At 39.0% G+C, this 23805-nt stretch overlaps 1 protein-coding gene across 1 annotated transcript in view; it reads right to left on the reverse strand.

The window, feature by feature from the left end:
* PJA2 (praja ring finger ubiquitin ligase 2) overlaps window positions 1-18645 on the reverse strand; it is a 29269-nt gene extending 10624 nt beyond the window's left edge. Inside the window, exons 1-4 of the mRNA XM_075726563.1 lie at window positions 18614-18645; window positions 7639-7839; window positions 3948-5010; window positions 886-1071 (exon numbers count right to left, since the gene is read on the reverse strand). Coding sequence (XP_075582678.1) covers window positions 886-1071; window positions 3948-5010; window positions 7639-7837 — 1448 coding nt within the window. The 5' untranslated portion in view covers window positions 7838-7839; window positions 18614-18645. The remainder of the gene's footprint in view (window positions 1-885; window positions 1072-3947; window positions 5011-7638; window positions 7840-18613) is intronic.
* Between the last annotated feature and the right edge of the window lie 5160 nt (window positions 18646-23805).

Consider the following 23805-nt stretch of genomic DNA (forward strand, 5'->3'; position numbering starts at 1 on the left):
AATAAACAGGAATCAAGTTAGAAATGGGTACCTTTGCAGGCTGTTCAAAGAAAAAGCTAAAGACTACACAACTCCACTGTTGTTCTGACACAGATGAGTTTTCATAATGTTTTCATAAAGCCACAATAATTCTCCAAACCTCAAGAGACAGCAATACTAAAAAAGCAGTAGCGGAGATTTGGACTGCTTGGTAATAGGCACTGTCTACCCGAGAGTGGAAGAAGCTGAAAGAACACTAAGCATGGCTTATTGCTTTACAAAGACCCAAACTAAAAACCTAAGGTCAGTATTAGATGCTTAGGGAAAAAAGAAAAAAACTTTCCTTGGCTATTTATAGCTACAAATTTTGCCTTGCAACAAAGGCAGATACATTTTATAAAGTATAGTACCAAACGACTGGAAAAATAAGTAGAGTTCTCAGCAAGCAAGTAGTTCAAGTTTACTTTAATCACTGACAGGGCTGCAGAAATAAAGAGCAGCAGTGGAATATAAGAAGAAATAAAGCTAAGATATAAGCAATTGTTTTGCACCAAGTACTAAGCAGTATCAGAAGATGCCTAGGTAACGTATGTGTCTTTAAAAACAACTTGCCTAATCTGGCTTTTAAAGTCAGTATATCCAGCCTATTAGCCTTACTGACACTACATGTCAATGACCTCTCATTATTTCTGTACCTTTCATGAAATAGAATTGTTTGCATGACATGCTATTTTTTCCCCAATTTGAAATACATACAACTGTTCAGATTATATTGATGTAGGCACATGATTATTGCTAATATAGTAACGACTTTTAGAATTGATGTTATTCTGTGCAGTGTCGTGTGGACACTGTTACCGCTGATGTCAGAACTTACAGAAGTCAGCTAACAAAATACAACCATACCCTCCTTGGAAAGAGAAGTTTGTGTTCTCCTCTTCTACACCACTGTTGCTGCTCTGCACTTCAGGCTCATGTTCGTCCCTGCCTGGAAGAGTCTCCCAGCTCTCATCACTTGAGGACTGGTCTTTTTGTGTAGCAGTAAAATAGGTAGGCACAGCTGTAGGCCATTCTCCATCACTCCATTCTGAGCTGTAATTTAAACAAGGCAACAGGATGTGAATTTAAACCCTGCTTTAGAGGAAAGAAAACAGACACAAACATTCTCTGATTTCCTACTTTTCTGTGAACATTGCTCTCAGTATAGACTATTTTTTCAAGGACAAATTGATTTTGTACTATTTATAGATGTATTTATAAGGCAAGTATACATAAAGAGCTGATTAAAAAAAAAAATCACTTCCTAAGAAAAAATTCTGCCCATCCCACTTTGCAAAAAGGTTTTGTTCTTCCCCTTCCACATTTGCAGAGTACATAACAACTCAGGAACATAAGCCCAGACCCACTCTACACATCATTCTCCTAGCACACAAAAAGAAAACAGCAACAGTGACACTGAGAACACCAACACTTTCTTAATAGACAATAAGCAGGGCTAGGGAAAGTGATGGAAATGAGAAGATTCATTAACTCCGGACTATTTTAAAGTTCTACTTTACAGTAGAAATCATATCTGTTAAGAAATTCTGATATGCAGCCCAACACATCACACCATCTAAAGCTGAATACTAATGTTTTAGAACCTTTTGTTTTACTTGGATGGTTTTGTTTTAAAAAGGTTAATTAAGCATTCTTTAAAACTAGCCCAAATATTCAAGTCTCTTATTTTAGTTTTCTCTATTTTACAATCCAGGAATGATTTCCACAGTTTATAGTAATAGTCCTATGCTGTTAGTCAAATTTGTCCTCTTTAAAGTTCATACACAAACACCAATTCAAACCAGAAAAGAGGATATGCCTAAAGTCATTAATACTGAACAAAGGAAGAACACTGAGTGTGTATATTTCAAAACTTAGGATTTAACAGGGCCCAGTGCTGCAGAGAAGCAGAGCATCACTTAATGGTTAGTTATAAACTTGTCACTTGCCAAAAGCATAACACATTAACTTAGCACCTGCACATGGATTTTCTGAGAATAGTCTCTTCCCTGGATGAACTTGCCTGTACTTATCATACAATCCAAAAATAAATGGAGGGAGTTATCCCACCACCTCTGCCCTCCGAGGACCTACCATGACCATTCCAACTTAGAGCACATGTGGTTCTAACAAACATGCAAGACTTTCTCCTTCTCAAATAGCTTCTACATGCTAACACCATAATAGCTGGGCACTTCCTTGAAGCAAGAATGTGAAGTAAAGGCCCATGCTGCAGCAATCAGCAAGGTGAATTTCTCCCTGGGTTGGAATGAAATGAGAGTTGAATTGCAGGATGGAGTTTGACACATATGTCAGTTCTGCTTTTTATGCAGCTATATATGTATATTTAAACATGTGATATGGATTAACCCTTTAAACATAAAACTTCACCTTCTGAGTGGAAAAAACACATTACTCCTTTGTACAGAGTAATCACCAACAATTTACTTCATAAGGCTAAGTCTTTTGAGGGTTTAGAACGTGGTGGGGTTTTTTTACATTAAAAACCACATGCTTCCTGTTTAGTTGTTCAGTTATTGCCATCATGACAAACATAGTCACTTTCAGATATGCAATCTGTATTTGTTTTTGTCATGCTGCAACAATCCATTACTTTGCATCCTGGAAGCCAGTGCTATAATTGTAAAATACAGTCCATTTCCTCCATTACATTTTAATCTAGTAGCAGCATCAGAATTTGAAAAGATTATGCAGTAACAAAATTTTCATTAAGTAAAACTTACAAGGAAGGAAAGGATTCATTTGCAAGTCCATCTGTATCTTTAATAAGAAAAAAAAAAAATTAAGCCTACTAACCCATTTTACAATGCCTTAAGGATTTTGCTCCCTCACAATTAGGACTCTGCAATATTTTAGGGACAAGAGTTTATGCAGATTAATTTTCATGCTGTTCTCTCCACAAAAGCAGTGGAAACACAATCTACTAAGCAGGTTAGCTTATGAAGCCTAATGGCAAGCACACACACAGAAAAGCCACATCAACATCCAGAAGACATGTCTTGTAAAGAATGCAGTGGGAACAGAATCAGCAAAATAAAAGCAAACTAGAAGAAAAATAGGAAAAAAAAAAAGAAATCAAAAGCCATCACAAACACTACTGCATTCACCATAAATGAACAGAAGGTTAGAAATTTCTTTTACCCTCAAATAGCTCAGTTATGTAACTCGAATTCATAGTGAAGAGTTCTTAACCAGCATTGTATGACTAAAAGTTAATCAACATAAGGTTTATCCAAATAAGTCTGTCTTCTGGGTAAAGAGCACAAAACAGGAGGAGCCTGAATACTGCTCCTGGTGTCCACGTTGGAGTCATTTGTAGATCTGAAACTGTATTCATTAACAGTTACTTTGGAAACACCTACTAGTCTAAAGAATTTTCATTAAAAGGGATAAGCAATGCTATCAAGTTATTCTTCAGATAGGACAAGGAAGAATAATTTATTTCAAAAGACTGGAGACAAGAACATACATAGGCTGTCATGCAGAATATTCAGATTTGATGGCAAAAAGAAAAAAAATTCTGAAAATAACAAGTCTTGAAGGGAACTTTCAAAGACCGATAATTTGCCAAAAACCATGCTGAACAAGGTTTTCCCTCTCTACCCTCCACCTGCTCAGTAAAAATAAAATAAAAATAAACAAGCAATCTTCCTTAGTAGTAAGGTGCTTTGACCCTAAACATAAGGAAAGGCATTTTACATTACCACAAGAACATACATTACCATTTCTTTAGATGAACTTGAGGAAGGGTGAAGGAGCACTGAAAGGAAAAGTTGGCATCCTGTTATCTGATCATATTCTGAAATTGCTTGAAGTTTTACTTCCCATTTTCTAATGAATTATTCAGATTTGCACATTATTTACACAAAAGATTCAATACTAATACCGATATAAAAATGAAATTTTACCTGTCTTCATCTTTGTGGGACATGAAGAAGCGTCTGCTGCGGTCTTCAAACTCATCCCAAAAAGTGCTATAACCTAGCATAGTGTTTTGGTCTTGAGCTGCTGCATTTTTCCTTATGTCTATTTCTGTGTTCTTTCGATGACCTTCATACTCTCTTGAGTCAAAGAACATACTAGAACTCATCTCCTCTTTGCTATTTCTCAAGGCACACTCAGCTTGGCCTTGCTGGACTTCAGCAATTTCACTTCTCTTCCAGGAACCACCTTCCTCTTCATCATCATTAGGGAGAAGCGTCTCTCTCTCCAACTGGTCTGCAGTATTTTGTTTTCTTATTTTAGGTCTCACTACTAGCTCAGGTGAATATCCTTGGTCAGTCCTCCCATCATTGACGTTCAGTTCATCAGCAATTGCTATAGGGGTTCTGAGTCCAACATCCACTATATTTTTTATCTGTTGTGTTTCACAATTGGCACCACTCAGGTTACTTTTTGGTACAGCTTGATCTTCAGCTGAAGATTTAAATGTCCTGTTTGGACGAGCCAAGTCTGAATCTATGCTAAAATATCTCATTAAAGGCATTGGTCCTACTTCTTCACAACATTCTCTAGAAACACTGTGCCTGAGCACGGAAAATTGGGACTGCAAGTCAGTACAAGCCTCTATGCCTTTTTCTAACTCAGAAAGCACGTCATCTAGTGTTTCCTGAAATATATCCGATTCTTCTCCTGCCAAAGAAAATTTGTCCTGAGCATCACCTTCCTCTTCTTCACTGCTATCTGGCTCATAAGAGTCAATGTTTACAAAAGCAACTCCATTCTGACCATTCAAATCATTATGCCCTCCAGATTCATATTCTCCAAGGTCCTCAGAATTTTCATAAGAACTCATAAAGTTCCCTGAGATTTTGTTGCCTTCCAGACCATAAGAGAATAGAGAAAATGGTGACTTGTTCGCTTCAAAAGTTCGGCTCGATACACTTCGGCAAACAGGTTCTCCAGCTCCAATATTTTCTAACAAAGGCTCATCAAATAAACCAGAAGAAACTTGAGCCAATGGATGGGAACCTTCACAGAAAGGTGTAAGAAAGAATGCATTGGAATAATCAAAAAATAATAGAAATATTCTCATCTACAACAACTACTCATGAAAAATAAAGGGTAGTTCACTAGAACTGCAGTGCAATTTGATAAAGAGAAACATTTACCAGAGATGCAGTCATTCTTCATTAATAAATTTACGTTCTCATTTATATAAACTAAGTATATAGAAATAGACTTAAATGATACAATTTCAGCTCAGCCTGTGACAGTGAAAAAACAAGTATTAAAGGAACATGTTCATAAGAAGATTTTTACATTGTTTATGTAAAAGGGAATTTTAAGATGACAACAGGAAATATGAAAAAACACTAGAAGATTAAAGAAGCTGCAACATTTCTTTCCACAAGTTAAAAATTGGACTATCCATTCATTAACTGGCTAAACTGTGCCTCCTGCCACACTCACATAAAGCCGTTTATTGCTACTATAAATCACATACTAATAGCACTATATTTTGTACATGCAGCTGTGAGTGCAACTCTTCATAAGAAGAAAATAATAGCAGGGATGAATGCAGAATTACAGTTAGTAGTTACCATCATCACAAATTCACTCTGGTTATATTACACTTGAAAATCTCTTGCATAAAGGGACAATAAATATCAACCCCAGCAGCAAGAGTTAAAGAACATAAAAACATGTATACTGCTGCTACTACAAAATTAATGCTTAGTTCAGGTCATTTGTAAACTACTAAGCAAAGGAAGAGTCTGAACTATTTTTGAACATAAAATGACTTGCATAACTTCATGAGAGTACTTAAAGTTTTTAAGTCAATATTAAGAGATTTGGAAACTTAACTACAAGACAAAAAAAAATTAACACGCATGGTTAATTGAAGGGATCCCCTAGCATGTTATTTTAAAAACAGGTAGAGGTAGGAAACCATGTAAAATCAGTGTTCCAGGGTTAAAAAAAATTAAAAAAGAAAAAAGAATCTCATCTAAATAGCTAATCCATGCCTAGGTTGGTGAATTCACAGCACTGAAATCTTATGAGAGCTGTGCCTCTCAGCACTAGGAGTCTGGCTTGCAGGAAGCAATACTGTAACATCACATTTTATCTGATTAAAATCTTGAAAATCCTTCACAAAATTGCTAACAGCTAAGGTTGGCAAGCAGGCCCCTCTGGATATCGTCCACCCCTCTTGCTCAAGCAGAGCTGCCTATAGTAGGTTACTAAGGACCAAGTCCAGTCAGATTTTAATATTTCCAAGGATATCTCCTTCCACCCATCTTCCACATGCTTAGATGTATATAAGATGTCAAGCCAATTAGCAAGGAAATATGCAGCATATTTTAGGTAGTAGCCACCCATCAAAAAATAAGTATCGACTGGGGAAAAACGTAACCTAGTTGAGGTAAGGGAAATAAATCAATCCAAAACGTTTCTCAGAGAAATTTGAAAAGCTGTAATACAAAAAAAAGACCAACTATACAAGAAAAGGCATTTTGTTATTAGACTTAATGTAGAAAGTGAGTCACTCAGAATTTATATACAAAGTAACTGTATTAAGAACATGGAGATAATACACTCTAAACTGCCTATTTCTTACAACCCCTAAAATAATAGCATGCTCATTTCTGAGTAACAGAAACAAGAAAGGTGGTAGCATTATAGAGAGACAGTAGGAAGATCTCCACAAGCGTCAACACTGCCTTACAGGAAATAAACCTTTAGCTAGATGAAAGTGCAGAAAATGTATGAAACACAGACAACTGCAAAAACGTTCAAGTTACAAAAAAAATAAAACCACCCCAAGATGATCTACATCACATAACAGTCTCCAAGAACACTGGCATATGACAAAGTTAAATTAACACTATGCTATTATAAAAAAGAAAATTAGAAGGAGAAAGCAGTTGCAAAATAGTCTATAAAGGAAGGAGAAAAAAATGCTACTTTGGAAGATTTGAGGCTATATATATATATATCTCAAACTTTTTTTAGCAGAAAACCTCATACACTCAAGGAGATGGGACTAGGTTTCTAATCCAGCAAGCTCTTTTGTATTTCTCTGTGAAATTATTATTCAGATGCTAAAGTCACAAGAGACATTTTGGGAAATACTGACATTCAATATTCATTAAACAAGAAAGGGAAGTGGTCTGACTGGCATAAGCAAATAAAAAGAGAAGCCTTAAAGATGTTTTATAGGCTTAAACTAATTTCCACTGTAACTACACTAAGGCTGAGAAGGACAGAACAAGCAGGTCCATGATACCATCAAATATTTCACAGCCTAGTCCAAATAGAAGGTTAGAATATGCATTCTCTTCCAAATGTGATTTGTAATTTGATTTGAAGACAAAATAATTTGAATTATACAATGTTATGGCCATAGAGTTGGTTAGAATGCATTAACTCATTCAGGAATGCACTTCTTCAGGCAAAATTAAATAGCCTAAGACAGACTATACTTTAATTTGCCTTCATGCCAAGTTTCATTCCATAAAGGCATATGAAATACACTTTACACAACTTATTTAAGTGGCTACTCTCTTCCCTTCACATTTCTATGTGCCTTCCCTCTCCACCCCCACACATCCCTGTTTGCATTTAAATGGCACATACAGAGAGATATATACATACATAAAGAATTCTCTTTCTGAACATCCTCCAATTCTAACTCTTCAGAGTCTTCATTGTGTTGATGTTCATCTCTGTCTTGGCTATTCAAAGATGGTCTAAACCCAACATAGGCATGTCGTCTTCCATATCTTCTACCTGTAATAGTCTGATATCCTCCTGCTGGTTTGGGCCAGGCAGGTTTGCCAGCTTCTTGACCCATTGCTACATGAGATGATGGAGGAAAGAAAAAGACAGAGAGACTGTATTAGACAACAAGATGTCTTTATAATTCCCCTCTTCCCTAACACTTTGATACAATTCTTTAGCAAGGAATTTCCCATTGCTCTGAAGTCTTGAGCTTCAAAACAGTAAGATTCTTAAGAACCTGAAATGCTCTGGGCACATATGCTATGAAAGCACATAACAGAATTTTAATCTACATTAAATAATATTGAGAAACACCTATCTTGCCCCCATCCTAACATGTTTGTAGTAAAAACTGAGTTTATTAAAAAAAAATTTAAAATCCAGGCCAGGTGTCACATGGCTTTGTTTTTTTTTTTTAATGTGATACATTTCTGCATATAGCTCTGACAGCCACAAGTCTAGTGGTTGTTCTGAATGAAATGAATCAGATATATTCACAGGACAATTAGTATTTAGTAAAGTCATGAAGAAAAATAGACACACAAAATTGCTTCAAGTCCAGAACTCCTTTTACAAGTGGAGCCCAGTCACCATCTCCCAGGTAGAGGTGCCTGAATGCAAAAAACATTTGCAAGCACCATAATAGAAAAGCCTTCACGTAAAGCAGCACAATTCAGCCAGCCCTAGCTAGCTTATCTCTGTGGCCGGAAAAGTATAATTAACCAAATCACACCTTCTAAAGAAAAGTCCCAAGTCCCATGGAGAAGGCTTTATTCTTTACACTAGGTAGTATGTTCAGGCATGGGCATGCAAGGCAATTGCCCACATATGGCTCCTATTATTATAGCAGTATTCCATATTAATAGATCTTAATGCTTTTACCAAGAAAACATGGGATAAGTAGTACAAGGAAATGTGAAAAACAGTGGGGGAAAGCTGCCAATATTACAATGAAGAGAGATTTTAATACAGCAGTAGTATCAGCTACTAATAATCTAACACAAGTGTTCATGTCCAAAGGCTGTTGCTTGTACAAATTCAATTAGAAGTTCAGTATTTCAGCTGTTCAGTGGCTTTTTCATGACCCCCTAAGTCACTTTTAATCTTTACTAGATATGGAATTAACAGTAGCTTTTCTGTTTCTGAAACTCACCAAACTGAAAAGGAGGCATTAAAGTCCAGGAGGACAAAGTTTGCAACCATTAACACAGAGTTTTCTGAACTTCAGAAAAAGAGGAAAGCTTTTTTCTTTTCTGGCTGTTAAGCCAATCTCTTCTCTACCCTTAAAAAGAGAATATCTATATGCAAACACACCATTTATTAGTAATTTTACGCAGCTTTGAGTGGTACAGCCACTAGTAAGGCTAGTAGTTGCAATATGTGGGCTGCCTGAAAGATACAGCTTCATGCATGTACCAACTCTCGAAGAGTCCAAGCAGGTGGTTTTTTTCTTTGTTTTTTAAACTAGCATTACTGTTGAAGCTGTCATTTTGCTAGGACTGACATACAGAAAACTAACTCTGTTGCTGCCTACCTAACATAAATCATGAAAAATAAAATGCAAGGAAAAAAAGATATTTTTCTTGGGGCTGCACTCTCATAAATCACATGATCCCTTAAAAGCTTTAATGAAGAACCAAACAGAAGAAAGCTACCTATTGTAAGCTACAGCTTCTAGTAGAAGCTAGTCTTAAGAAGTTCAGACACATAACGTCCTACAAGAATTTGGTCTACAATTGCCAGCATGGCAATTCTGAAAATATTTCCTAGTAATCTGCACTTCAGTCAAATTTCTGTGGAAAAAATCCAACTACTTTCTGCCTGACCTTCCCCACGGGGTGGGGGGTGGGGTCGGAGAAAATTAAAGAAAAAAAAAAAAGGATCATGAGTAGTATAATGATGATAGAAGATTCAAGGCCTCAGAAAAAATGCCAGCTCCAGGAAAAGAAAAATAATCACTTTCTCTTTCAGCCTGACAGGGAAAAAAATAAGGTTCAAGTAAACCAAACAAAATTACACTCACAATAGCACACCTGCCACAAGAGTCTAAAATATTACTGTTTCATTCCCAGGTGAATTGACAGCAACAGTGAAGATACTTGCAGTGCTTAAAATTAAAAGGCAAATATTTACAATTCAATTGCTTAAAATTGCAACATCTAAGCAAATTATAACGAGGAGTCTTTTGCCCAATGTTGTCAGCTTCACTTATTGTTATCTTTAGACAATTCTAAGAAACCATTTGCTACAAAAATGTTCTGCTCTAACTCACCACATTGTATCTATGGCTCTAAATCTCCCTTAAAACATGTAATCCTAGTTATGTCTCTTTCCACTCTTCTTCCCACACATGAAATCTCTCCAACCATAGCCCAATTCCATGAACACTGCAGAAGTCCAAACACATCTATCACTAGCTGCAATGTGGTGACACTGCTTATTTCTACAGACCTGGAATACAACTCAGTTGAACCTTTGCAGAAAAAAATAGCAGGTATCAGATGCTTTTTTCTCATTTATCTATGAAGCTCTATGTAGTTTGATCACACGTAATCTCCCCTGAAAATATTTTCAGGTATTCATCCAAACCTGCCCATCCCACATTAAACAACAGAAGCCAAAATGGTCAATTAGTTATTAACTATACTACTCCTGCAATCCTTAGAAAGGTGAAAACTCTCTACCATCTTTGTCAAAAAGTCTCTGCAAGAAAAAGGGGGCTGACAATTAATTTTCTTAGTAAGGATATGAACTGGCTGAGTTAAGTCAACCAGCAAGTCATGTTTATTCAAGCAAGCTCTGACAATTCTTAAATTTCCACTGATTATAACATGGCTGGTTAGCAGACTGCCAGAGGGCGCTGACAATAAGCAGCCACATCCGAACTCGCAGAGCAGAATCCAACAGTTACATTAGTAAATCAGCACAGCAACAGAGAAATCTGCCCTCAAACATGGCAATACAAGCAGTTGAAACAAAAAAAGGTAAAGATACAACATAACTGCCCAATTCTTAATTTTAGTTTGTTCTCTAAAACACCAGTATTGTTCAAAACCAGATGTCCACTCAAGAAATTCAAACTCTCTGAATGCAAATGTTTATTTTTTTAAAATTGATGTTCACAGCATGCAAAATCTTTAAAGCTGGGTACAATGCACTGCATTTTTTTTTTCCAAATAATTCTTTCACATACAGAGTATCTCATCTCATATTCAATTGTTCTTGAAAGATACATCATGCAGTTATTCTTCTGCCCTGGAAAAGGTTTATTGGATCAATGTAGTGAAAGTTTTCATGGTTTACTGAGAGTTTGGATGTCACATTTGGTTTACAGGAGAGGTTAATTTCTACGCAGATACAAAATATATCAAAATAAGAGATGGAGCCATGCATCTATTTGCCTACATGCCTAAAATGAGCAGCATTTAGGCATCTGAATCCAGAGGCTGATTTACAAGAAACCCTTAGGCAATTAAGTTTGAGACACACATCCTCTCCCAGGTCCTTCTTCCAGGCTAACCCAACCTTAAAAGTGGGTATTGCTCTACCTTCTTTCAGAAGCTCAGTTGTTTAGTAGGCCTGTTCAAAATACACCCAATACCTGCTGACATGACACAGTTCTGCAAAGCTGACCAGTCTTAGACATGCAACACACCAGTGACTAAATAATCAAGGTAGGGGAAACAGGCTATTTATTCATTTCTCAGGCTGAAGATGTTTATACACACACGTCCATTCTTTCAAAAGGGTACTACAGTCACCTGCATTCCTCAATGGATCATTAGCAGCTGTCAAAACAGAAAAGCATTTTAGATTACCAGAGCTGGATTAAAAAAACAGGGGAGAGTGTCTCCTAAAATACACAGTGCACAAACAGGTAGGTCCAGCCTTTCCCTGGCACTGCCTTAACCACCAATGCAGTGCTTAAGGCACTGGTGCATACTTCCTCTTTACTTCTACAAATACTGCACTAAGACCTCCACTCCCTGGAGTGGAGCCAGCAAACTACAGGCTGTAAGATAGAAAGCGTGAGAATCTAGACTGAATCCATCTGATTTGCATAACCAACTTGTCCTCTCCTCAGAAAAAAAACATTTTTTCCAGAAGTAACACATGTTCAAGGTCAACTGTAGATGCATGCATACATGTGTTCACAACCTAGCACCATAACTTGAGCATTCAGAAATGACCCATCCTCTTGACCACAATGCTACATAAATCTCAAACCATTCTAATTTGCAGAGCCAGATTTAGGACCACTGCAGTCTCCTGCTCTGTTAACAGTCTGAGTCCTCCGACAGCATCCCAGTCCTCACCGACTGAAACCCAGCCACCTCCCTTTAATCTCCTCTCCATTACCTTTCGTTCTCCCCTATCCTCTTGACTCCCTCACGTTCTGCACACTAGAAAAAAAAGAGAAGCAGCTTTCTGGGACCAAGGAGTGCATGACCTAGATCTACAACACTACTCAGACAAATCACCATTACCCATGCAGATGTAAGACACCAATTGGGGCATACACCTAACTCCTGAATGGCACAATGCTGACTACCACAGAGGCAGGCAGGCTGGTCTTATTCGTGACTCCCAGAACTGCTCTAATGTACCTGGATGGCACCTCTTTGTTGGAGCAGAGTCTAATCTGTAGAAACAATGGTAAAAAAAATTACATAAAGAAATAGCAGTTTATCTAAAGCAGTTCTGAACATCTGAACAAAAACTTGCCTTTTTTCCAAGAGCCAAAAGCCTTCCCTTACATACCTAGCAATTTTTGTAGTTTAAGGAGAAAAAACCTGAGTTTTGTAACTTCCAGTGGAAAAAAAATACATCCCATAACCCTAGAAGCCTCACAAAGCCACTTTCAGTTAAGTATTTCATCAAATTTCCCTGGATCTTGTTTTCACCCTATTATGTCCAATTTTATTTCCTTGGTACCATTCATCCACCCACACAGTCACCTCCTAGGCCTATTATATACCTCATAGGGGGAAAACAAAATTAGGATTGTGTGGCACAGGGAGAGGCAGGGGCAGAGGGAAGCAGGGGCAAAGCAGTCCCAAGTGTTTTTCATCCCAAAAACAGAAGGGGGGGGTCACCATTTTCTGCTGCAGAAGGTATTAACTAACACTTTTTTTTTTTTAAAGAAATGTAAAGTGAGCTTCAAATACCTCTCAGAAGTTTTTTTTTCACTTTTTCAATAACTCATAACTTTTTCTATTCTTCCTCAGATTTTTCCCAGCATTCTTAAAAAACTTGTATGCATATTCTGGTTTCAGTCTCACCAACACCTGACATAGAAGGAAAAACAAATCTCCTTTATCCTACCTAGCTACTCTTCTTTTCTTTTACATTTATGATTTACAGAAACCATTTTCTTCCACAATGCAAGAACAGGATCTCACATTTAAGGTTTGAAAAGGAAATGCATGTAATACTGGCACAATTACTATTTTCTAGGTTACAGTCTTGAAAAACCCCTGCATTTAGACCCAGAAGTACATGAATGCATTTGGCTGTCAAATGGGTGAAACCTAAAAACAACTCACATTCCTGACACCCTCTCCCTTACCTGACTAATTCTGAATCATAATGAAAGCATATCCCTGATCAACTTAGATAAAAGTTGCACGTAAAAACATTCACATTATCTTTTAAACTGTGTTATCCAATATTCTTTATCTGTAACCAATATTCTACGTCTTTCTGTCCTGCAGGTATTGAAAGCTTCCAAAAGCAGATGAAATAAAAAGAAATTTGAATTGGAATGGAGAATTTTCAGTTTTGTAAGCACCACTGCTCAGGACTGTTCAGAGATTACCCCATTTCAGTTAAAAGAAGAAAGGCAGGGAATAATGCCAAAAAGGGAGAGAAATATTTCAATCATTTAAAACAACATATTACTGTCACAATGTCCCTCTCTTGCCAGTATGGGCAGATTAACACTGAAATTCTTTAAATGTTTTATTATGCTCACAAGCTTCAAACTACATACACTGGCCAATTTCCACTCAAAACAATGAATATCCATTTAGAACTTACCTTTGCTATCTGGGATTTATCTAAACCTCAGAAAGCCGTATGCCATGGTCTAAGCCCGGCAGGCAGGTAAGCACCACACAGCTGCTCACTCGCTCACTCGCCCTCCCAGTGGGATAGGGGAGAGAATCAGAAGGGTAAGTGAGAAAACTCATGGGCTGAGATGAGTTTTATAAGACAGTTTAACCATTTTGTAAAAAGGAAAAAATAAAAGAATAAAGAGGAAAAGAAACAAAAGCAAGAAAAAAAGAGTGATGAAAAAAACCCCAATTACTCACCAGCAACCCACCAATGCCCAGGCAGTTCCAAAGTAATGGCAGCCTGACCAACCTCCTTTCCCCTCCACCAGTGTTATGGCCAAGCATGACATCATATGGTATGGAATATCCCTTGGGTCAGCTGGGGTCAGCTGTCCCAGCCATGTCCCCTCCCAACTCCTTGTGCACCCCCAGCCTGCTTGCTGGTGGGGTGGGCTGAGGAGCAGAAAAGCCCTTGACTCTGTTTAAGCACTGCTCAGCAGTAACTAAAACATCCCTGTGTCATCAATGCTGTTTTTTGCAAAAAATCCAAAACATAGCCCCATACAAGCTCCTGTGAAGAAATTTGATTCTATCCCAGCTGAAACCAGTACACGATATCATAAGCAAAAATTACAGATTTTTCTAAAGGATCAGATTTATTAATCCAAAAGTTCCTTCTTCAAAGTCTTTGGTTTAGCAGTGACTACAGGCTGCTCACTAGGCTATCTGAGAACACAGTAGTGATTATTTCCATAAGCAGTATCAGCTCAGCTACATGCACAATGAAATATGGAATATGCTTCAGGGATTTCTTTTTCAGGTATTAATTACTGTCTTTTCATTAACCTTCAAGGTCATTTTGCACTCTCCTTGAGCTATAGATTCCACTAAGTCAATGTTTTACTTAGTATAGTTCCTTCTCTTTGCCTGAGGCTGGCAGTAGCTTGTGGACCAAGTTCAATAAGCTGGCAGGCTGGCCTACCACTGAATTCACTTTAATTTTAAGTAAAACTACTTTTTTTTTTTTTTTTAACTTCTAAGATTACAGAAACTGATTATTTTGTTAACGGCTGAAACAGAAGCTGGTTGCACCTTCAAACAGATTGACCAGTTTAGGTCTCTGGAATCTCAATTTTGCTGAGAGGATCCTTTCAGCAAACATGAATCAGGTATTTTTTCCACTGTGGGCCTAACTTTGGAAATACAACATAGGCAATTAAAGATAGCTGAATACCTTTCTGAATAAAGGAAATGCTTATTGTCACCTTGCCCACTTTAATGACAAAAATAATTCTGCATTTAGCACTATTTAGAAAGCTAATGAAAATATTAATCACAGCAAATTTATATTTTGTGAACTTCAAAAACACTGCTGGACTTTTCACACTCACTTGCTAAGTCACTACCAAACTAAACTTATAACTTAGAAGTGTGCATGCACACTTGGTGTCAACACATTTATACTTGCACTACTAGCCTGACCCTATCAATTTTGATATAACCAGAATCAGTGCAAGCAACAGTAAAACAGTGACACAAGGTGGTCTTATGACACTAAGCATATACAGTGCCAAAATTAGGTATTGACACTTTTAAAACAGTTTACTCACCCTCTGCTCTGTACTGCCCTCATCCACACACAGCCCTCCAGCCCTATCCCTAGACTAAGGCTCTTGGCACAGGCTTTCAGCTCCAGTGCAGGAAGAAGAGATCAGAACCAGACCATTATCCCTGCAGCAGCAAGGCTGGAAACCACAGCACCAGTGCACAGCAAGTCACCAGGTAACAGGCAAGAAGAGGAAGGCCGTACATTCCCTGGGCTGAAAGGGAGGGGACGGATTTAGTTCCAGTGCACCCTTCCACTGCCATTTTTATCACAGGCCAAATTCCCAGTCTCCAAGGAATATCAAATCAGATCAAAGAGCAGCAAGAGATTGTTCTTTGGGAAGACAGAAGGAAGATGAGACCACCAAACAGACCCCATCTCCCCGACATTTAGTAGCATTTCAATGTAGAATATTTGGTGATACTGTATGAAGCATATTATTTGTGCTTAAGATGTAAACAGTTAGTAATCAACAAGTTAGACAGCAGAAACTCTAAAACACTGCTTCAGAAAAAAGCTTTCTATTTCAACAGAAGAGATCTGCAGATTAATTTGAAGCAGGCTTTAAGTCTTTTTCTTCTTTTCCTTACTGATGAATACAATTTGTCTTAGCTCAATGCCATACAAATGCTTAAGTGTTAGGCAATTCCAAGGGGTGTCTGTTATGTTGACATACTCTGAAAAGGTAATAAATAAATACATATAAACAAAAAACTACTAGCATCCACCTCCACACACATATTTTAAAAGGAAAGATCCCCAAAAGCAAGATCATTGCAAAATATTCTGATACTGATCTGAGTCTCTTCCCAAATACCAAAAGAGAGGGGTTGAACACCAGCAAGCTGATAGCAGCTTTCTTCTACTTCAATACTAAACAGTTTCTGTTTTGCAATTCCCAAAAAGTTTGCAGTTTTGTATGCATTTTGTGCCATAAATGCAAAACTGAGGTTCTGAAATATTGTAATCCATTAGGCATACAAATATGAATAGTTCAATTTCTGCATTTATCAAAGCATTAGTCAAAATGCAGGCTAAAAGAAGCAAGTCAATTAGTATTTTGGACATTGCCTGCATACTCCTAATCTCAATTAATGACCTCCCATAATCAGCATATACAATTCATAACTCTATCCAAGTTATGAAAAATTTTGCCAGACTTTAAAGGGAACAGGTGCTGGCACTGTACAAAAAATAGTGAATTCAATTATATGCAGGAAAGTCTAGTGGTTGTTCTGAATGAAATGAATCAGATATATTCACAGGACAATTAGTATTTAGTAAAGTCATGAAGAAAAATAGACACACAAAATTGCTTCAAGTCCAGAACTCCTTTTACAAGTGGAGCCCAGTCACCATCTCCCAGGTAGAGGTGCCTGAATGTGTGAGTTGCTACAAACCACCATCTTCATACAGTTCCTTTCTATCCTTAGACATCCTCCTAGAGTTCAAGATCCTGGACAGTTCCTATTCTTTCACTGAGGCTCTTCTGACCAACATGGGTGCACAGAGTCCCTCTACACAGATGTCTGCCCTCTGTCCACTTCAGCCAAGGAGCCAGGGTTAGGCTGGCTTGCTCTGGCGGAGCTTCAGCTATGGTTGCAACAGTTGGTTGTCAAGCTGTAAACTGGACTGATGAACTTACTCAGCTTTACCAAACCCCCTTCTTTGAGGGTCTAATTCTGTCTTTGTTTTTTCTAAAGCTCAGCAGATAGTTGCATTAGCACAGCTGAGGTGGTAGAACCAAGCCAGATGCAAGCAGCTTGAGGCAGGAATTGCTATGCAAACTCTGCTGTTGAAGCCCCTGCATCCTGGAGCCTTGGACCCACTGTTCGCTGGGCACTGAACTGTAACCATTCCAGCGCTGGTTTTTCACTGTCCTCTGACCATCAGCTTCTCCACTATTTCCAATTTATTTGCACTGACTTGCTCTGATTTTAGCCCAGCTCTCTTTACTTTCTCACACAAAAGTGTAAATAGTTTGAATGCATCACTTTCTTCTTTTTTTACTTTGACTCAGCCCTGACTTTGGTAGGAAATGGAAATCTGTCCTACCAACTGCCAGCTCTGGCTTACCACAGTAATTGCTTTTCCAGTTTTTATCCTGACAAATAGCTTCAGCAGAAATTCCATGTTAAATCTCAAGGGAGAGGAAAGATTAAGTAACTGAAGTACTAAAAGCTTTTAAAGGTAAGGACGGTGTATGCGTCATGTACTAAACAATTAAGAACAAGTCCCATCCTCCCTTAGAAAGTTGGCATTACAACTTTAAGAATAAAAAGCCTAACTTTGCCAGTAGCCTCTGCAGCAATGTGTTCTGTTAATACAGAATGCTATTATGGGCTGCTAATTATCAGCTGAACCTTCATATCTCTCTCCTTCCCCAACATCACAAGTTTTCATATTCTAAATACGTGTACGAAACTAAGGGCACGGAAGTAGTAATTTTTTACTTACTGCTTTTCAGAAGATATCCAGAAATTCAGTCTGTATTTTTAATAAAAGGTGTACTGGTAGTCAGTATCCTCCTCTCCCTCCCACTCAAATTAGTCATCCACTAAAGAAAAAAAAAGCACCAACCCCCCCATATCTGTCCTCTTTTTTTTCCTTTGCCTATGACTTTCACATTTTGCATTTATACTTCAGTTCCAATTACAAACTTTCTACAGGAGGAAGCATGTCTCTAGAGCTGGAAGACAGCAAACAGATGCCAGCATTAAACAAAACACCAAAACTTTTCTATAGTTTAAGGAGACAAGGTTCACTTTTACTTTTGTCAGTGCAGATGACCTCAGCATACTTTAAGAAGTTAGAACAGTCACTTCCTTTCTCCCCGATAAACACAACTAAGAGATGACAGGAGAATCCCAAGGTGGAAGTTCACGTACTTGAAACTCTGACGTGATGGAGATAAAATTCAGCCAAATATCAGGCCCAAAGACGTATTTTCGCATTGTTGTCTTTCATCTTACGTAACTGTCTTTAATAAAGCAAAGTTAACCCAAAACATGTAATGAATCCTTACCCACTACCAAAAGTAGTGAAAATCAAGTTTTGAAGTAATTTTTTTCCTGAAGAACAGCAAAAACTCACTCCTTTAAACTCTTCCTTTCATAAACAGAATTATGTACCTTGGATACAAGGGTAACAAAAGCCTCTGATCCAACCAACAGACAGGAGAGCTCACCTGAAGTCAGTTGAGTTGTCAAGACTTTTAAATTTTAGAAAACAGCATGTGAAGAGATTCTAACAGACCTGCAAAAAAAGTGAGATCATTCTCAAAGACAGAAGTGCAGAATATCATTGTCAGGTAGGAATGAACAAGTCAGCAAATTACCAAAGGGGGAATAATAGGCAATGTGCAATTAAGCAGAAGGGCAGCAGAGGATTATAGAGGACCACAAGTTACACACAAGTCAATACTTCCCTCTGTTTTGGCAAACAGCAACATACAGAGCTGTATTAACAGTGAAGACTACAAGACAGGAAAAGTAACCCTTTTGATCGATGATGTTAAAATCAGATCTAGCACTCTGCATATAGTTTAAGTACCATACTTAAATAAAAAAAAAAAAAAACAAACACATTTATAACGCAGCAAAGAAGATCTCCCTGACACTTGGAAACAACACATGGAAATGACGTAAGGGAATTATTTCTACCAGTAGGAATATCATATCACTTAAACAGATTGCCTGGGGAGGCTGAAGAATATATGCAGCCCAGAGAAAGGGTTTCAAACAAACATCTAGTGTAAGAATCACCGTGAGGAAGGGTTGGGAGAGAGGAAAAGCCTGACAGGATAACTCTTTGAGATCCCCACCAGCCCCACAATCATTTCCCTAAACTAACCCTCCAGAATTTCAGCTATTTATTCCACTCCCAGGGCTGCAATCACAATTGTATATAACTGTGTTAGGGTGGAGGGGAAAAATCTGTGTGCTTTTTTTCCAAATGCTTGGTGTATAGAGCAAGATACAACCTACAATGTGACTCCCAATCACTATTTGCTTGCTTTCACATAACTTAGAAAACAAATCACAATTTTGCTACTTATCAAGTTTTCTATTACTTTTACAATTTTTTTTCTTCTTTAAAAATTTCTAAAAGGTTACACACTTGATATCCTGTATGAAATTGCATCAGTTTTACTCGGTGTGGTGCAAATACTTGATTATTTTTGTCATCTCCTTCTAAAAACAACCACTTTTCACTTAAAGCAATTTATTACAATCTTGGAAACATTGCAGATCCATTACCTAGAAGCCAATTTTTAGGCCTCAAAAACATTGCCGCAGATTCCCAACTCTTGAGAACTGCTCAAAATCTTACACTACTTTTTTTTTAAGCTGTCATCAACCTACAAATACCTTGTTCACCAAACATGTGATGAAGACACACCTATTTAAGACGTAAAATTGACCACAGAGCCACTAAAACAGAGGTGCATTTTGCTGTTGTTTTAAAATAGTTTGGGTTATGGAAACTTCTCTCTTGATCGTTTCAGAAATTTCACCTCTGACACTACACTGATGGGGTAGGACATTTTGGTAGGACATAATCTCCTGAGCAATCATCTGCAATCCACCCTCAGGATCAGAACCATTTATCTATATACTACTTTCCTACAGTACCTACTAGTTCCATCATTTCATACTCAAATCAGTCATCACCTTGGATTTTCTTTTCCCTGCTTAGTACCTAGCAGAGAGATACTGCCAATGTTACAGCAATACATAAAAAACACAGGGGATTTTAGCACCTCAACAGCCACAAACTTTTCAGGTCATGATTTAATAATTGTAAGCACATATGAAAGGACACACACACACATGTGCCAGCTGGAATTCCCTCTGCTTCCATAGTCACATATTTAGTTACCTGAAATGCTGTATAAGGGTCTAGTGTCAAAATATCACACTTGACATTAATCAAATTTGAAAAGCTGTTTTAAAACTATTCAGAATGAATAACACCATTGGTATGCATATGGTATGCATATGCATATGGTAGCATAATTTCTAAATACGTTCTCCCACTGTGGCACATGAGCATTTAGCAATTTACACGGCTATCCATTCTGTCATCTTTGCAGAGTATTCCACTCATTACTAAAAGTTCATTAATAATTACCTCCATTTCCTGTATAAATAAGTTACAGCTCTGCTCCACAAATACCACAAAAACAGTCAGCCAGCTGTAGCCTATAAGAGAACCAAGGTTCTTGCAAGACCTACTGTATTTTACACTTTACCAACTCAAATAGGTGCCCCTATATTAAATGTGTACGGCATTACTCCAAGCACTTCAGGATATTGATAAACAGCATGAAGGGTGTTTTGTGCAAGTTCAGGCTATCAAAACCACAGAAGCCGAAGTTCCAAACACTGATGGAAAGTACCACTAAGCTCAGATTAGCGTTATCTTTTAAGGACATTCAAAATATCACTTCTCCACCGATGCTCTGAACAGAATGCCAAGGTTAGCTAGCACTACCCTCCTCCAGCAGTTTGGGTTTACCTATATTTATCCCATGTTCAAAGTTGTTCCTGTAACTCAAATACTGTTTCGAGGTATTACCTGAAGTTTTTAAATACATTTGCCAACTGAAATGAATGCAAAGTAGACCTTTGGGACCTGTCCAAATACACTACTAAACATATAAATAAAAGACTGCTGAAGCTTCATTATAACTCTGCAGTGGACTCTACCAGATGTACAGCCTGATCCATAAAAATGCAGGGAGATCGTTAATGTACCAGTGGATAACTAATTGGAACAAATTTGCTCCCCGTACTTTGTTCAAAATATTATTCAGAAATACTACGATAAACCTTCATTGAACTGTAAATTTTATGCTCACAACTTCAGTTACATCCAGAAGGCAAATTACCTCAGATGCCAAACAAACACTACTTACACTGCAAACTATAAGCCAGGGACTGTCTGCCTTACAAATGTATTGTCCTCAGTACAATGGGATTCTGGCCTCTACTGCTGTGGAGCACAGTAATACTTTTTGTTTTATTCAAGACTTCCTAAGAGACCAAGAATCAAAACAAACTGAACTCAACAACTACTACACACCACAAGGGAGATTGCTATGTAAAAATGGTAGCAATGGCAGCTTAAGTTTTTGCTACAAATACCTGCAACAGTATTTGCTGAATTAACGCAATACATCATGTCAGTATTTTTCATTTGTTATGCTAAACTGCTTTTGCAGAAGTAAACAAGTTCATGGGAGCGGCTAACTTAACAAGACGATAATTCATAAAGATGTCTTATTTTGATGAGGCTTTCATCAGTCAAGAACTTTTGCACACTGCCTACACTGCATTGCAATTCACTTAGTTGGCAAAGGAAATAAAAAAAATAGGCATATCTCACAGAAGTTTCCTGATCCTGCATTTTAATGCAACTTCAAAATAATGACTGTTCTGAAGAACTTTTTCCAGACATTTTCCTTTCTTTAATGGGTGAGAAAGACCAGGAAATCAATTCTGTGCAAGTCTGACTGCAAAAAAAAAATACGCTTATTACATATATTTGCTTACACAAATTTAAATATGCATACTTCTCCTAAATGAAATTTACATCTATGAAGTACCTATTCTTCATGATTTGTGCATTAACAGAGAACAGTAACAGTCTGCCAGCACTCTTTATTGCTACAGGACATAATTTATTTTTTCTAGACACAGTGTAACAGAATTTTAATCAAAAATCATTCCTCTAAATTGGTTAACTGTGCAGACAGACAGATGCAAATCAAGAACTGCACTGAAAACATGAAGCATATGAACATGTCAGAGTATAGAAAAAGGACCCAGATGCAGTCTCAGCTTTCAGTCACACACTACAAAGTACTCAGCACCACAGTTGTAATACCAACTTTTTATATATTTGTGCACCATGCAGATTCACATACTATGTAAGCAATATATATTCTTCATAAAAAGTGCTAATTAACCAGCAGTATCCAGTCAAGCATATCTGCAGTACACACTGTTCTGAGAGAAATCAGTTCCACCACAGTCAGTTCAGCTGAGGACAAGCAGTTCAAGTGAACCTACTGAAGATGCAACACCAAAGCACATACGGGGGAAGACCCTGAAGGAGGCTCTCATTCAGGTGCAAAACCCACCCTATGCAGTGGAACTACAGGTTAATGCATTTTTGCTTGTGTGTAAGAAAAAGCAAGCTTTTAGCTGATGGACCTCGACAAGTCTCCTCTGGATTCTGGGCGCAAGGCACATTCCTTCTGTCCCTGAATTTGCTGGTGGTTCTGCTCACAGACAGCTCAGACGACCTCTCCTCCAGCAAACAGGTAGTGCGAGTGCTTCATAACTGAATTCAAGCAAGGTCAAGTGGCTTACTTGAGAAGGGGGCCCGCTCACACCCATTTTTCTTTTGGCTTACTTGAGAAGGGGGCCCGCTCACACCCATTTTTCTTTTGGCTTACTTGAGAAGGGGGCCCGCTCACACCCATTTTTCTTTTGGCTTGCTTGAGAAGGGGGCCCGCTCACACCCATTTTTCTTTTGACTTACTTGAGAAGGGGGCCCGCTCACACCCATTTTTATTTGGTCCGAGGTAGCACAGCAAGAACCCAACCCACCCAGCTGGCAGGGCTGCTCTCAGAGGCTTGCTGCGCAGGATGGGGAGCCCATGCCCGCCATCGCCAACAGCTCTCCAGCTTCAGCCCCGGGACACTGAGTGACCGTCACGTTGCGGGGGGGGGGGGAGGGGGGAGCCAAAAAACAAGATACCCACAGGAAAAAAAAAACTAAAAAAAACAACAAGAAGATTTTCAGCTGAAGGGCTGCTCGTGCCTGCTCCGTAGCTGCGTGCCCCTCCGGCTTCCCCGCGCCCACCGACGGCCTCGGCCCCTCAGGCACAGGCGCACGTCTGGCCACCACGGCCCGCTGCGTCGGACGGAGGCAGCCGCGGTGCCCTCTCGGTCTCCCCCTCGGCCCACTGGCTGCGGCCCCCGTCCTCGGCCACAGCACCACAAGCCCGTCCCTGAGGGGAGGCCGCCGCTCCGCGGCCCAAGCGACTGCCCGGGGGCTGAAGACAGCCGCGGCGCGGCCCTGCGGGGCTCCACTACCGCCCGCCCGCCCTCCCCAGCCGGAGGCCGCACGCAGAGCCCCGGGCGTGAGCCGAGGCTGGCCCGAGCTCGACCCGCAGCCGCCGAGCCGAGCCGAGCCGAGCCGAGCCCCCGGGCACCACCACTCACCCCTCCCGAGCCGGCTCACCCGCCTCCCCGTGGCCGCCGCCTGTCTGCCCGCCCGCGGCCTCCACGACAGCCAATCCTGCCACTGCAGAGCCGCCAGCGGCGGCCGGTATTTGGCCAGGGTGGAGCGGCAGCGACCAATCCC

Source organism: Pelecanus crispus, chromosome Z, assembly GCF_030463565.1.
Source record: "Pelecanus crispus isolate bPelCri1 chromosome Z, bPelCri1.pri, whole genome shotgun sequence".
Taxonomy (NCBI): Eukaryota; Metazoa; Chordata; class Aves; order Pelecaniformes; family Pelecanidae; genus Pelecanus; species Pelecanus crispus.